Below are 16,326 nucleotides of genomic sequence, written 5' to 3'. Positions count from 1 at the left end.
AGAACTTTTAAAGAAATAATAATAAAACCTATACATTGCATTATAGAAAAGTACATGTTATGAATTTAATTTGCCGTTAATCAATTTTCTTGCAGATTTCATGTGAATTATTAATTAATTAGAAAAAAGTGATTTTTATTTGGGGGAGGGGGACCCCGAAGGTTAGTATGGCATATTTTTCAAATTATCTTTACCATGCTTAGCTGCAGGTTTGTAGCCCCCTGTCTGAAAAAATTCGGATTGACGACCTGGGGTGATCGCGAGTGATGACCCCCCCCCCCCCCCCCTTGGACTATTTTAGTTATCTTAAGAGGTATATCTTAGATTTTTGGATATGATTTGTTATTGCTTTAAAATATCATGAAGTAAAGAAAAATTCCGTAAATTTTAACTTTAAGGTTTGAATGTTTTTTCTATATCTTTATACAATGTACACTTCTTCTTAAAAAGCCATACATGTATATCTATTCTAAAAATGACTGCTATCATCAAACTCTCTTGATAATATTCACACGCACGTTATTGTCATAGTATACCAAGGTCCACTTGTATATATGAAAGAATGAATGCCATATCAATTATGGTTAATATGCGTAATGACAGAACTTTTTCTTTAACTTCTCTCGAAAGTCCATATAAAATGGGGATCATGTTAATTGGTTGACAACGTATACGAAAAAAATATTTTAATCTAAGATTTTTTTAAATATCAGAACGTTAAAAAAAATAATTAACCGCAAAACGTCACATTCATGTTTAAAACATGAAAAGGGCAGAAAATGTCGTTGATAAAAGCGAGACAACTCACTTTTAATTTAGACATTTTTAATTTAGACATTTTTATAAATGCGAAGTGAATTTTTTGGATCCAAATACTTCAAGTTCAAGTTCAGTTTATTCACTCAGACCAAATAATTTGGTACAAGAGGAACATATATATAATACATACAAATACAAATCGTCAGAGGTACAGACAAACAGGTACATTTTCATACAGGGAAAAAATATAATTAAAAAAGAACAGACTGTAGAATCACTACTTATGTTAGATTTTAGTATAAAGGATCATAATAGGAAAACAACTAAGAGGAGCAGACAGCATCAAAAATTTTTGAAATAAATACACATAATTTTCTTAGCGATTTACAATTGCAATTAGTCATGAGTTCAGAAAACTTAAAAAAATTTGGTCTTTTCCAATATTTTGTGTTTATGTATTTTTTCCTTATTTCTTCTAGTGCCGAACATTCTAAAATATAATGAAATTCATCTCCAATAAGACCTTTATTACACAAAAGACATAACCTCTCATTCAAAGGAATGTTATACCATCTGCCTGTCTCTACAGGAAAACGATGGTTTGATGTACGAAATTTAATGAATTTTTTTCTTAGTTTTACAGGTAAAATATCAAGATACTTCTCAAAGCCAAAATATGGTTTTAAAATTTTATACACTTGACCTCTGGAAGAACAATTTATATCATTTGACCATATTTGCATAAATTGGTCTTTTAATCTTTGGTTTACAGTAGCAGATAACCATTCTATATTGACAAAATTATGGTTCTGCCAGACATATTGTAGCCCGCACATGTTCAAAATTCTTTGAATACAATCAATCCATGGGCTTTTACAATCGCTATTAAAATGTTGTGAAAATAAATATCTGTACACTGTATATACAATTTTGTTCTCGGGGCTTATTAGCATTTTCCCCCAATATGTAATTATTCTTGTATAAACATTAATATACAGCGGGTAGCGCCCTGTTTCTCCATATATCATAAAATTCGGTGTTGTGCTTCTTAAATTAAGTACTGTTTTCAAAAATTTCAGATGTACACGTTCAATAATATCTAGATTTTCAAAGCCCCAAATTTCGCAGCCGTACAATAAAACTGGTAAAACAACCTTATCAAACAAATCAAATTGACAATTTACTGGTAAATTAAAATTTCTAATTTTTCTTATAACACCATACATAGCCTTTTGAGCCTGTTCACACAAATGCTTTCTTGCTTTAATAAATGAACCAGTTCTTGACAGAACGATACCCAGGTATTTGAATTCTTTAACATTTTCAATAACTTCTCCTTTATAATAAAAAAGCTTTTTCGATGTTGGACCTTTGGAGAAAACCATTATTTTTGTTTTATTAACATTGACATTAAGTTTCCATTGAGTACAATAACTATAAAATTCGTTGAGGGCGTTTTGAAGGTCTTCTGTCGATTCCGCCATTATGACGGTATCGTCAGCGTAAAATGAAATAAGTATAGTTTCAAATGTAATAATAACTCGTTTTCGATTTCATTACTAATGCTTTGTAAACCAACAATATTTTTTCAAAAGAAAGTTTTCTAAGTCATTAATGTACAAAGAAAATAAGAAAGGGGAAAGGTTTTCTCCTTGTCTAACACCTACATTACATTAAAAAAAATTAGAAGCAATACCATTTAATTTTACTAGTGACTTTATACCCATGTACATGTTTTTAATATATCTAAAGCATTTCCCGTTAATTTCATTCAAAATAAGTTTACTCCACAGGCCGGTCCTCCATACAGTATCAAACGCCTGTTTAAAATCGATGAAAGCACAAAATAATTTCTTTTCATGAAAATATCACAGAGAAATTGTAATGTCAAAATATGATCTAAAGTTGAGTAGTTTTTTCTAAACCCGGCTTGGTTTTCATAAATAAGATTTGTCTCAGTGGCGTATGCTTCCAGACGATTGGCCAAAATACTAGTGAAAAGTTTACCTAGACAACTTAAAAGAGATATCGGGCGGTAATTTTCCGGCTGAGTAGGATCCCCCTTATTTTTATAAATTGGTTTGATAATACCGATTAGCCACTCATCTGGAACGAACCCACTACAGAAAATAATATTAAAAAACTTCTTATACACTGGTAGAAAAATAGACAGAGTAGATGAAATGTGTTCATTTACAATAAGATCATACCCAGCGGCTTTACTATTTTTAAGTTTCTTAACTGCCGCAACAATTTCTATATCAGAAATTTCACCGTTAAGAATATCGTCATACATACATGTACCAATAAAATCAGGGTTATCAATATTAGATTCACCGTTCTCACAGCCCTCATTCATATCCTTTAAAAATTGAAACATATCGTCAATGCTAACAGCACATTTTACATCCCGTCTTGAACCATGTAAAATTTTCCAGTAGTCTTTCGGGTTAGTAGAACGCAAGTTGACAAGTTTCTTAGTAATGTTTTTCTTATAATCTTTGATACAACCATCCATTGTTCTCTTGTATTGCTTACTTAGTACCTTCAGATTTTCTTTATTATCTGTTGAATTATTTCTATTATATAGTCGTTTTGCTAAATGATATTTCCTTCTTGCTGTTCTACAAACCCGATTAAACCACGGCTTAGTACTTTTTTCGTTACTAAAATTATCTACGTGTTTACTCATGCCGAACGTTTCTCTGGCTGTGTTGACAAACACAGTGCATATATCTTTTGCTATTTTGGAAATCTTATCTTTACAAATATTATCGATACAAGAGGAAAGAACGTTAAGTTCATTTTCAATTTCACACACCGCAGACATCTGAATATTATTGCGAAAATCGTCTGCTTTGTCCGCACACCAGAGTTTCACGCTTGGTTGGTTTTTACCTGGAATGTTATTTTTAGCGTCATTAATACAAATGGAAAATGAGAAAGAAATTGGATTGTGGACATCCGAGAACAAGTCGCAAAAATTTTTAATATTAAAGGATTCTACAATTGCAAACAAATTGGCACTGGCTAAAACATAATCCACAGTGCTACTATCTTTACAGGTGGTACCACCAATATTCTTATCGTTACCAACTCTGCTATTCATAATATAAATATCATTATTCTTACAGAATTCAACCAGTTTGTAACCAAAGTTATTTATAGTATGGTCTCGTACAATTCTATCTAAAGGAATCTGATAATTATCAAAAATAATAGAGCGGGTGGCGACCTCTGATTGAATTTCACAATGAGTTACGTGTGCTAAAAAATCATCAGGAGTATAATAGTCCTGCATTTTACCAACCCTGGCGTTGAAGTCGCCAAACAAACATAAATATTTACAGTTACTTTCTACGTTAATTATCTCTTGTTCAATTTCTGAGAAACAATCTGGGGAGGAGTATCTGCTTCCTTCAGGTGGAATGTACACTAACCCACATACAGCATCTTCACTTATATTTAACAATGTTTTGCTTAATTAAAAAAATAAATAAATTTACAATCGGTTTCCAATACTTTTATGTATTTAACAATAGTATCTTTAAAAGCTAGAATTAAACCACCAGACCGTCTGTTAGAAAGTTTGTGTCTATTTTTCATGTAAGTGACGTAACCGGGTATTTGAATATTGTCCGAATCATCAGTTTTTGTTTCAGATAGTCCAATGATATCATAGTTTGCAATAAAATCACAAAATTCGGGGTAATTTAGTTTTTGTTTGACACCGCATACGTTAAGCGAGAGAAATTTCAGAGACGTGTAGCTGTTAGTCCGCGAGAGTTGTTCTCCTGCGTCTCCCTATCCAATTCGGTCGGGGGTTGATCCTTAACGTTGTCGTTTAAAAGCCTGTCGGTCGTCTTTGGTCGGGTTTTGCGGGGTGTATTGTCGCTCGGTTGTTTGATTGCTGGCGGGTCGCGTCTGAGCTGGCGTGGGCGTTGGAAATGCTCTCGGAGCGGATCCTATAGGAGGGATATATTCTTGTCCGTCAATGTAAAGCACGTCCCGGACCAGTTTTACTTTCTTGTGGTTTTTCTTTGCCTGGCGGAGGACGGGATATAGCTTCCTTCTCTTTTCCTCAATTTCAGGGGGAAATTGTTCGTTTACCCAAACGTTGGATTTGTGGAGCTTCTGGGGGGCACGTGTACGGATTAATTCTCTATCCTTAAAATAGGTAAATTTGGCAACAATATTTCTGGGATGGGAACTGTACTCCTTCCATTTACCCATTCTATGGACCCTTTCGAATGGGACTTCGTAATCCAGTTTATACTTTTTTTGGATAAATTCTTGTAGGAAAGCTTCGGTGTCTTCATGTCTCTCCTCCGTGATTCCAGAAAATATTAGATTGTCGCGCATTGAACCAGCCTTTAGATCTGTAACAGAGTTTTGTAGACTTTCATTAGCTTCTTTTATTGACACCAGATCCTTTTCCATGATTCTTTGGCTCTGAATACACTTGTCTGTGAGTGTCTTATTATCAGTCATCAGTTTTGTGTTTCTTTCTGTTGATTCTTTTACATTATCGAAAACGTCTCCAAGGGCTGTCATATTTCTGTCAAAATCCGTCATATCTTTTTTCACCTTAACGATCTCTTCATCTAAAATACCTACTCGGCAATTTAAAGAATTTACTGAGGCTTGAAGCTCATTGAATGATGCCATTTTCTGTTCAATTGCAAATAGTCTAGAGTCGAGAGAGTCACTTTTAAGTTCTATATTTGCGAGTTTTGAGTTCATTTGGGTTAATAGAAAGTGTATAGATGACAAGGTGATTTGCTTCTCGTGACTGACGTTTTCGCTGTCATTCGCTAATTCACTCTGGCCATATAATATCGAACGACTCTCTGAAAGTATTGCAGATGTTTCACTCATATTGATTGTTGACTTTACTGTTAGTATATCAGTCACGTACCAAACACAATAATAACACGAGATACTACACACTACACAGGTGTTCCACACAGGTGCTCATATTGTTTGATACAGGTGAGTTGAGCTCACGATAACAGTCACAGACCGTTCAAAAATATTTTTCAAAGTTAGTATTTTAACGGGGTTTAACCCCCAAAACACACAGTCTTATGTTGGGAAGTTATATATTCAATTTCTAGAACAGAAAGTTTTAAAACTTTCGAGAAAATATAAATAAATCTTCAAAATCACCGGAGCTCGCTTGGAAGGCGACTTACCGATTCGCTGACCTCTGACCTACTAGTACATGTAAACTATAAGAGTGGAGCCCCCCCCCCCCCCCCCAGCATTTATGATATCTTCAATTACAGGGATATGATAAACCAAACTTTATCACTTTATCATGACCTTGGTGTTGAGTTTAAAAAAAATGAAATTATTTCATTTCAACAGTGAAGCTCATGTAATTTATGAACCCATTTGCATTTGAAACACAATACCCAAGCATATACATACAAAGGTGTAATATTAGCTGAAGAATTATGCAGTGGCACTCCCAAAAATATAGCGATGTCTTTGTACATGTAACAATGTTATACACATACTCTATGCATGAAGAGAATGCACCTTTGCATGGATGGCGAGACGCAAACAGAAGGTCCGCGGGTGTTTATAATTGAGTAAACTTTCCGAGAAAAGACTAGATTACTACCTTTTATATGTAGCAGTGATATGAAAAAAACCCCCAAAATCCTCTCAGAGATCTTTGATCATATTGAAATATTTTTTTTTTTACTCTTCATCCGGACTCTTCTTAGAAGTTTGATATAAAATTTTACATTAAACGTCTAAAAAAAGCCCCCCCCCCTTGGAAAATAAAAAAAATTAAATTTACTGTCTTAAATTACCAAAAATATGCATTGACACCCCCCCCCAAAAAAAAAAAACAACAGAGATAGGTATATATCCCTCGAACCCACCCCTTCCCCCAAACCCCACACACACCCTATAAAATATATTTGGATCCGTGCATGATACTTTTTTCCCGTTCAATCACACGTATTAAGCACCTATATCAATAGTCATGCTATTGGTATTGCTACATTGTAAAGAAAACATCCAACGTATGTCGAGCTATATGTAGGTACAATATACAAACAAATCTTGGGTAGCTGCGGTGTGTAAACCTTGATACATTGAAACATTAATTGTTTTATAAAAACAATTCATATACTAGTCAGTAGTACAAATGAACATTCGATAATTTAAATCTCAAGTCGAGGGGTAAGTAAATTCATAAGTACACATATAGTCGGCTCAACTTAATAGGTTGTAATATACGACATTGATCTTCATTTTTTTTAAAAAAATCAAAATTGAGAAACTTTTCTAATTTTATATGTTTCATACGGTAAAAACAAATTAATGAAAATTGCTCTGAATTGATTAGCCTAACTAATTCTATCAAGTTTTTGATATGGAGATATGCAAAATTGCATGCATTTACAGCGCGCTCTTTAAACCCCCAAAGCAAACAGAGACGATCTTGAAGTATATTGTTTTGTATTCTATACCGCTTTTGTGTGCCTACCTGCAAGGAATACGCACAAGACGTTCCTTGATATTCTGGGCTGGAATGAGGAAGACTAACTATAGCACCAAGTCGGATTTAAAACGAAAATTAAAACTAAATTCACCGGCCATGACGGGCTTTTTTAACGGATGAACTAAATAGACATCTAACAGCCATGTAGTGTTGAAAGTTTTAAGTGAGGAAGCAAATCTAAATTGTGTGGGTTTTTTTTTTGGAAGTACATGTAAAAAAGTTTTTTTGTGTTTTCGGGAAACATTCTTCGAGGTTCCGGTTCCAACATGTCGTCCGAGAGTTTTGTCAGCAAGAGTCATCGCGTTACATGCGAAGAGGACATCTTGGGTATTCCTGACCTGGTAACGGCGCGAGAGTACATGAAAAGTTGGGGGGTTAAGAAGAAAGGGATCCGCAACACGGAGGATGCCATCCAAGTCCTGGTCGAGCATTGGCGGGAAAAAGAGAAACAGTCGAAAGAGCTGGTTAAAAAAGAGGTGAGAGATATTGCCAAAGGAGAGAGAGAGAGAGAGAGAGAGAGAGAGAGAGAGAGAGAGAGAGAGAGAGATGCATGCTTAAGCATACATTTTGTGGTAGCTGAAAAATATCGGTTTCAACGAGACATTGGGTTATTTTTATGTTTTATTTGCGGTAATTTAAATGTAAATCATGCATACAGGTCAAAGTATTTTGGTACGTTTCTGCTGATCTAAATTATTAATACGAAGTCAGGGTTTAAAAACAATGTAGATTGTTAATCTGTGTGGTTATTTTAAAGTCCAAGTAAATAATTAGGGTCGAGCTGCACGAAGTGCAAAACCAGCTTGTTGATTGTATAAAGGAATGGCGATTGGGTTTCGATACATGAGATAGCAAGGGCGCAGGCTATTTTGTTGGATATAACTTCTCCAAAAGCATGATAAAACGATCATACGAGCTTTGTGCAAGATATACACAGCGATATGGCATTTGTTAGGCATAGAAATACTTTTTTTATAGCACCTTGTGTCATTTCTACTTAATTTCAGCGAATTCGCGAGCATTCCCATGTTTTGAAATAATTCACTAGCTTGCATTGATGCGCTTCGCTGATCCCATGTAATTTAGATATTTACTTCCTGGTCTAAGACCAAAAGAGGCTAGTGCTTTGCGTAAAATATCAAATATCAATATTGATTTTTTAATCGTAAAGACGGGTTTTCTATTGAATAGATTTCCTGTTTGCTAACAATCCATAAAAACAATTAAAATTGCAAAAAATATATACTGTTTTTGAACAAAGTTATTTTTTCTGTCATTTTCTATTTGTGTTTTATTTTCTCAAACAGGGCGAAAGCGAGGTAATCACATTTTCTGCTTTTCTAGGTTTCATTTTGTTTTAACAAGAAAAATATGTGCGCTATATACGGGCTTATATTGTGCTATAACATGCTATTGGCGGGTTATGAAACAAATTTACAGGCGCAGCTTCAAGGAAACTCAGTAGAGCAACTAAAAAAAAAAAGGCCAGGTTGTCAATATTTTTGTGATGCCCAGTGCGTATGTGTATATTCATGCCTCTGTGCGTAGAAATAATACTATTTTTCATATTAAGGTTTGTGGGTATGGGGATGCTTTTCATAGTGTATTCTATTCAACTAGTAAAAACAATACGATAATTGTCAAGGGCTAAATACCAGACCCAAATATTTCCCTTGTAGTATTGTGTATTCTGTGTTCTTTATAATTATATGTTTATCATTTACATAATTCAAAGTATATTGAAACAATCTTTGTTTAAGTTTTTTTTTCTCTCAAATAAAGTAAGTTTTTTTTTCAGGGATCGTTCTCTTATACACAATCGTCTCAACATGCTGTATGAAAATCTTTGTTCAGAATTTCATGTGTCTTTTTAATAGGCGATATGGATTTTTGGTCCTGACGTCATTGATATGACGCTATTTTTATTGTTCTTGTAATTTTAGAAAAAGATTTATCAGTGATCAAGCTATCGTTAATACAGTGCGTTTGTATATAACTTGAATTTACAAAATGACTAACGTCATTAGATATGTTGCACACACCTGCACTGACAAAATTAATTGGTACTTTGCCTTTATGCATTTCAGAGGTACGTCCGCGGATCCGATTTTTTTTCAGATTGGGGGGGGGGGGGGGGGGGTCAGATGGTTATTTGAGTTTACAAGGGGGTTTGAGACATATTTTTGGTAATTTTATAATTTAGATTAAAGAAATTTGAATTTTGCGGGGGGGGGGGGTCTGGACCTCCTGACTTCCTCTAGATCCGCACATGAGGTAAATTACTTCAATGTTCACTAAACTGATTCTTCAATATATAAGCATTAATTTGATTTTGCGGAAAAAGAAATCCCACTCAATATAATACACAGTCAAAGTAATACTTTCACAGTAGTCTAGGGAGGATCAAAGATCCAAGCAAAATTACATGGAGGGTATGAAAAATTACCAGTGCTTTATTTTTAGGACACTGCTTCCTCTCAACCTTTTAATTTCAAAATAAGCTGTGAAGTAGCGGAATTTCTGGGGGGTTTTCCTCTGTTTCTTTTCTGTCCTGTCTTTCCGTCCACCGGTCTGCCTTTCCGGTCGTATGTCTGTCTGTCTGCCTGTCTGTCTGTCTGTCTGTCTCTCTCAGTCTCTCTCTCTCTGGGGGCAGTACACAATCAAGAAATAATTTTAAAGAGTTTAAAACTTCAATGAATACACAATTATTATTACAAATCTAAACTGGGGAATTTATCGATAAAACCAGTCATATTTTGATCTTTGTTAATGTCATGGTCATATTAGTGAGAAGCTTTAATTTTTTTAATGAAGAAACACATAAATAATACAATTATATGTAATAACATATATGCAATACTTCTAATCATTATGATAGATAATAAAATTTTACACCTCTTTGATCTAATGAATGATGAAAGATATTGACACTTTTTTATGTATGATGCACCAAACAGTTTTTTTTTTAAAATTGTAGTTTTACATGTACATTATGTACAATCTAAAAAAATCATATAAAGTCTGTTTTGTTTTAACTTGTAGATATCAAATGAATTCCAGCAAGCCATTCTTGATGATCATCGAAAACGTGAAAAACTGGTCATAAAAATTGACGAGACACTCGGTTTTTACCAAAGGTTACCAAGACAACAGAAGAACGACCTTGAACGATTCATCACTGACCTAGTTCATAAGTGTGAGGTCAAGAAGCATGAATTGATGTCCCCAGAGTGTACTATACTTGTTGCAGGTAAAGGTCTACAGTTTTTAATGTTTTCCATTTTTCTTACAGTCTGTCTATCAACAGTCAATCAAACTAAACCTAAACTTGAAATATCGTCCCCCTTCTTATGATATGCTATAAATATTATAATATTACAGAGTATAGCCGAGGAACGATAAGTTAGATTTAATTTGATTGAATGCAGTATCTCATATTTCTTTCTGTCTTGCTTCTTCATAAAATCAGATTTTAAGTGAAATCATAATAAATGTGCATGACAATTTTTCAATAAGCAGTATATCATTCAAAGTACCGATATGATTGAGAGCAAAATCATTCATCAGTGAATGTGTCAAATCTTTAATTTGTTTAATTCAAATTCCTTAGAAGTCAGTTTTGCATTTTTGTATAATTATGTCATTATTAACAAATTTAATTCTATGAATACAAAAGGCGAGACTGGAGCGGGTAAAAGCAGTTTCATCAACCTCCTATTGGAGACTAATCTTCTGCCAACAAGTCAGCTTGCCTGCACCAGTACTTTCTGTGAGCTGCACAAAAGCAGGGACAACCGAAAGGTCGCCACTTTATACTACAAAGCGTTAGAAGGACCCGGAAGCGAGAGGTCCCCTGTGAAGATCGACATCGGTACAGAGGAGAGACTAAAACAATTGGCTGTGGAAATCTCGAGAATCGACGAGAATACAGACGAGAGCCCGTACGAGAGGATCGTTATTCAGTACCCCTTTCCATTGCTGGAGGTAAAATTTTGAAGGAAAAAAATAAATGCTTATTGAAACGAATTGATTATCACCCAACTGCCCAATAAATATTAAATTGATTATTGATTTCTGAGATAAAGCGGAAAATCACATTGTCACTATAATTAGATTTCAAATATTAGTAAATTATATCAGCATTATGCCAAAAAATAAACAACTCACCAAACAGATTAATTTAAATCAAAGGTCACAAAGAATAAGCACAACCAATCTTGAACTTTCCTTGTAAACATATGACAAATGGCGTAAAAACTAATGTTCGAATAGCATTTCCAAATGCAATAGTATTCCATAAAAAAATTGAAATATCATGAACATGTATGTATGATTATGGATTAGAGATGTATTCTTTTAAAACATAACAAAACAAGATGGAAATAAATTTGACTTTCTTTTTTTAGAAAGGTATAGTGCTGGTGGATACCCCGGGTATTGGAGAGAGTAAAACTCTGGTCAAACACGTCAGTCGATATCTGGAAAAGTCCTTTGGCTTCATTTACGTCGTCAACAGCTCCAACGCAGGAGGGGTACACGAAGGGAGGGTTAGTATGTCATGATAATTGTTGATATCATTTTGTCAAGTCCCCTGGATCACCCAGTTGGCTAAGTAGATACTAGTACTTGCGATAAGAGAGGACGACCACCAAAATTGTGAAATTTGGAACTCCTACATGTAGATCAGAAGTGATGGTCTGACATTGCAGCTCCATTGACCCTACATCCGTTATAAACACCCACCACTTCTTTTTCACTTATTGAAAAATAACTTACATGTAAATACTCGTAACACCCATTTCATTCTTGCTCATGCATTAACAATGAAACCACCTTCCTAGATCTTCCAGTTTATAAAAAATGAAGCAATACTTAATCAGGCATACTTGAAGATAAAGTTTGATTCGTCGAATAAATTCCTTTCTTATTTTGGTATTGTTGATGAGATCTTGTTTGTCAAACAGTTGAAGGACTTTTTGCGGACCGTTATCAGTAATGCTGAGGAGGAACTCTACCATGACAGCACCCTGTTTATTTGCAATAAATGGGAGACCGTGCCCGACAAATATAAAGAGGAAGTCCGGATCGATACGATGCGAAAGTTACAGAAGTTTTTCTCTAATATCACAGAGGACCAGCTCTTCTTTATGTCTGTTGGCGAGGTAAAAATTAAAAGAAAGAAACTTTCTTTTTCTTTTCCGGCATCATCACAAAATATTTTCAAATGTTCAATTTACTGTATGCAGGATTATTTTCGCCCCGTGTAATTTTCGCCCCTTTTACACTTAAAAAACCAGTTTCACAACGTCTTGAATTCGCCCAGAAGTTGTTTTAAAAGAGAGATAATTTGAGACATTTGAATTTGCCCAGTTTTTAATCCACCCTCTGACAATGAGGGCGAAAGGGTAAAAATAAAACAGGGCGAATATTCCCTGTCACAATATCCAAAATGGTCTAACTGGGAGTTCATTTTCTTATTGTACTTCAAGGCACAAAGACATTACGATACTCTCGGCAAAATGTCACCAGAACATCACGCTATGTTGTCTGGGATACAGCGCCTACTTCCGGCTAGCCTAGAGAACAAATTAAACATTCATTACAGGTACAATTAAACACTAACCGATTTTATTTCTTAGAATCTATATTATGGTCGCTGATAATTTTCGCAACAATTGCTTGACGCGCATCTTACACAAACATTGTTGATAATTTTTGCATCAAGCACTGGAAAATTATTTTACTCTCATACTCAAATATGGATTTTGCAGATTCCTTTCCCAAATCCTGAAAAGGTCCATTTACTCATTGAAAGTTGCGCAGAACATGGCCAAATGCAGCAAAGAAGAGAAAGAGAAGTTGATTATGGACATCAAATCGCGAATGCAGACAATTCAGTGTAAAGCTATGCGTTCAGTGGACGATCTTCGAAGAGGAATGGAATACGAAACCAACAGCCTTTATGATACATTGAGAAAGGTGGTCAACACACCGGAATTCCGAAGAGCCTGCGGCCACTGGGAACCACGTGAGTGCCCCGGTTCCAAAGATACAAAGAAACTAATAGGAGACGCTTCGGAGCTGATCGAAAACCGCGTGTGTATGAATGTGGACAGCTGGGAAAAGAAGTTCCAGGTGAAAAAGACTCTGAAAGAAAAGATAATCTCCAAACTTAAAAGAGACTGCGAGTTGATGGAAGACCAGATCCGAGAAATAGAAAGTAAGTTTTTTGAATTTTTTACTCAATATTTTTGTGGTCAACAGGTCTGAAATAATGAATACACTACGTATTACACTGGATTTGATTAATACGATATAACAGGCATGATAATAAAGAAATTACCAAGTTGTTTTAACAATTTTTTGGGGGAAAAACGAGCTCTCTTTTCATTATAGGTACTCTTATTGCCGGTGAAAATGTAATTATAAGAGATCTTCATGCAACTATGAAAGGTGATCCAAGAGGCAAGAAAATGAAAAACAAAAAGAAGGGAAAAGACGACAAGTCTTCGGACATGAACGTCCGGTCGTTAGGGGGTGCTGTAAGCATAACAGGAAGATTCGATAGTAACAAAGCAACAAAGAAATTTTTCAAAGATTTCAAGAAGAAAGCGCCAGAAATAAGTATGGCAGAAGCAACGGATCTCTATATCCAAAACATTGTCAACTCAAAAGATCTTCTGAAAAATATAGGAAACTTTCTGAATCGTTATATAAAAGGAATTGACTTGGTGGCACGCAAAATTCCGGATTTCATTTCTTCAGATGAAAACATGCTTATAGAAATGCAAAAACAACTGCAGGAATCTGCCGAGAACATGTTGGAAGTGCCCAAAATGATTCGAGAGTGTACCATGATCCAGGGAGATTTAGACATGATATATGTTAACGATATCATGCGGAAAGACTATCGTCTGCGAGATTTGGAATGGAGCGACAGAACAAAACTTGGCAGTGGGGCGTTTGCCGAGGTGTATGCCGCCAAGTTGCGCCAGGGTGACAGGTCTGTGGATGTGGCTCTTAAGTGGTTCAAAGACCGGATAAAACCCAGTACCGTCACCGACATTTTACTGGAGGATCGCACGATGAGGTAAATATTACGCTTCTGCATCAAACTTTTTTGAATTTTTTTTTCATTCTACTTTCCAGAAAGAGTGCACAGTTGTAGTGTTTCGAAAAAAATAAGATATGTTACGTTCTTAGAGGTTAAATCAAAATTGAACTTTGAACCTTTATGATGGCATTTGGTAATTTATGATTTTATCACCACGTCCTTTTTTCATCCAGAGAGATGAAGCACCGCAATCTAATTCGCTACTACGGTTGTACCTTACAAGTCAAGGCATCAAATTTGCACTGGATTATGATTTTGGAGTACTGCAAGTGCACACTAAGAGATAAAGTTATACACGAAGACTATCAAAATCCCGGAAAAGTCGACCATTCATTGCAACAAACACCAAAGCTAGAAATGGCGCGGTATGCGTCACAGATTTGCCAAGGTTTAGAATTTCTCCATGGAAAGGACTTGGTGCACCGAGATTTAAAACTAGAGAATATTCTGGTGAGTTAACATTAAATACTCTTGGAGGTTTGAACAATGGTAAACTTGTCAAAACCATTTTCCCAAACTGGATATGGTTTTAAAATTTAATGTCTACTACGACAAGAAAACTTAAGACATTTGACCCTATTCATTATTTTTTGAAAACAAGGATTATCAAAGACAGGCGAGTAAACAGACTGTCTTAATCAACATTTCAAAAATATAACAAGTTAAAATTCAGAGATAGATTAAGTGTTTAAGTGTGAACGTGTCTTAAGTTTTATTTTCGACGAAAGAAAACCATATGCTAATCTCGGAGGATTTTTCCTCTATTTTGTCAAATGTATACCTACAGTCTCTCTTACAAACATTTAAATAATAGTTTTTTTAAAACATTTATTTTTAAATGACAATTAAACCGGATTCCTTTTTTTGGTTATTCAGCTTACAAGTGAGGACTTGATAAAGCTAACCGATGTTGGACTTTCTAAACCACAAACCGATATCTCGGGGACCCTGGCCGGATCCCCGGTATACATGGCACCGGAAGTCCATCTCCAGAGAGGAATATACAACAGAAAGGCTGACATATTTAGCCTTGGTATTATGTTGTGGGAAATGTGGTATGGCGAGGACGCCGCAGACCACATTTCCTCTGTTCTGTCAGCTAAAGGTATCAGTGCAAGGAATCTAGGCATAGAGTACGAGGACGGTTTAAGACCAAAAATGTACGACCGGTATAGACCGGATCTGGAATGGAGCAATTTAACCGTCCAATGCTGGGCCCTGGAGGCTAAGCAAAGGCCGGAAGCTAGACACGTGCGCAGGTTTTTTGACGATTTCCTGCGTGTGAATCGTCCAATGAAATAAGTGTCACGGTAGTTTGACAATTTTAATGACTGGTGTACGCAATACAGTGCATCCCACGAATGAACAATAATTGCCTAACTAATTAGAATATAGATATTTCAATGCAAATTATTAAAATTTAGATGTAATAAAATGATAATTATACTGCATCATATATTTAATAATTTGATATTTCCCCATTTATTACTCAAACAGTTGCTCTATTAACGCAAGCTACATGTATTTTTTATGCATATCGATACAATGAATGTGTCATTAACCCGTTTTTAAAACTGTTAAATCATTAATAGCGTAGCATAACACATTGACATACTTAAGCAGAATTTAAGTCCAGTATTCAAATATCAAATGGCCGTGTTGCAACTCAAATAAATTATCATACAAAGTGGTGCACAGAACTGTTGCTCAGTGTTTTATGACTTTAAACGGACTTTTCAAAATACATGCATGATAAAGAATGATTACGTAGTATATGTTATATGCCATCATTGACAATAAAGAAAAATATGACAATGGTTTAATGTACTTTTATTTTTGCTTCTGAATGAATCCGTCAAGTTAGGCTGATGCAAAGGCAGTGTTTATATATATAACACACCATTATTACGGAATTAATTGTTGATACCCA

The 16,326-nt window shown here is 35.1% G+C and overlaps 2 protein-coding genes across 3 annotated transcripts; one reads left to right on the top strand and one right to left on the bottom strand.

The window, feature by feature from the left end:
* Positions 1-4,590: 4,590 nt before the first annotated feature.
* Positions 4,591-5,334, bottom strand: LOC105328820 (uncharacterized). Its single transcript, XM_020067430.3, has one exon. The coding sequence runs from the start codon at positions 5,332-5,334 to the stop codon at positions 4,591-4,593; it is 744 nt and encodes a 247-aa protein (XP_019922989.3).
* A 2,059-nt stretch (positions 5,335-7,393) lies between these two features.
* On the top strand, positions 7,394-16,213 carry LOC105333658 (uncharacterized). 2 transcript variants are annotated; one of them, XM_034451481.2, is made up of 11 exons: positions 7,394-7,758; positions 8,590-8,601; positions 10,325-10,532; positions 10,959-11,266; positions 11,689-11,829; positions 12,247-12,444; positions 12,772-12,887; positions 13,054-13,502; positions 13,679-14,372; positions 14,570-14,846; positions 15,273-16,213. In XM_034451481.2, the coding sequence occupies exons 1-11, from the start codon at positions 7,549-7,551 to the stop codon at positions 15,696-15,698; spliced, it is 3,039 nt and encodes a 1,012-aa protein (XP_034307372.2). In that variant the 5' UTR covers positions 7,394-7,548; the 3' UTR covers positions 15,699-16,213. The 2 variants fall into 2 exon arrangements, with proteins under 2 accessions (XP_034307372.2, XP_034307373.2); XM_034451482.2 differs by lacking the exon at positions 8,590-8,601 and having other exon boundaries at positions 7,415-7,758.
* The last annotated feature ends 113 nt before the right edge of the window (positions 16,214-16,326 follow it).

The sequence above is a fragment of the Magallana gigas genome, chromosome 4 (assembly GCF_963853765.1).
Source record: "Magallana gigas chromosome 4, xbMagGiga1.1, whole genome shotgun sequence".
Lineage (NCBI taxonomy): Eukaryota > Metazoa > Mollusca > Bivalvia > Ostreida > Ostreidae > Magallana > Magallana gigas.
The sequence above is the reverse complement of the archived record's forward strand: the minus strand, read 5'-3'. Positions and strand labels throughout refer to the sequence as shown.

Coding starts and splice junctions, on each gene's coding strand:
- LOC105328820 (XM_020067430.3), bottom strand. CDS start 5,334: ATGACGGATTTTGACAGAAATATGACAGCCCTTGGAGACGTTTTCGAT.
- LOC105333658 (XM_034451481.2), top strand. CDS start 7,549: ATGTCGTCCGAGAGTTTTGTCAGCAAGAGTCATCGCGTTACATGCGAA. Junction 13,503..13,678: donor CCAGATCCGAGAAATAGAAA/GTAAGTTTTTTG, acceptor TTTTCATTATAG/GTACTCTTATTGCCGGTGAA. Junction 14,373..14,569: donor CTGGAGGATCGCACGATGAG/GTAAATATTACG, acceptor TTTTTCATCCAG/AGAGATGAAGCACCGCAATC.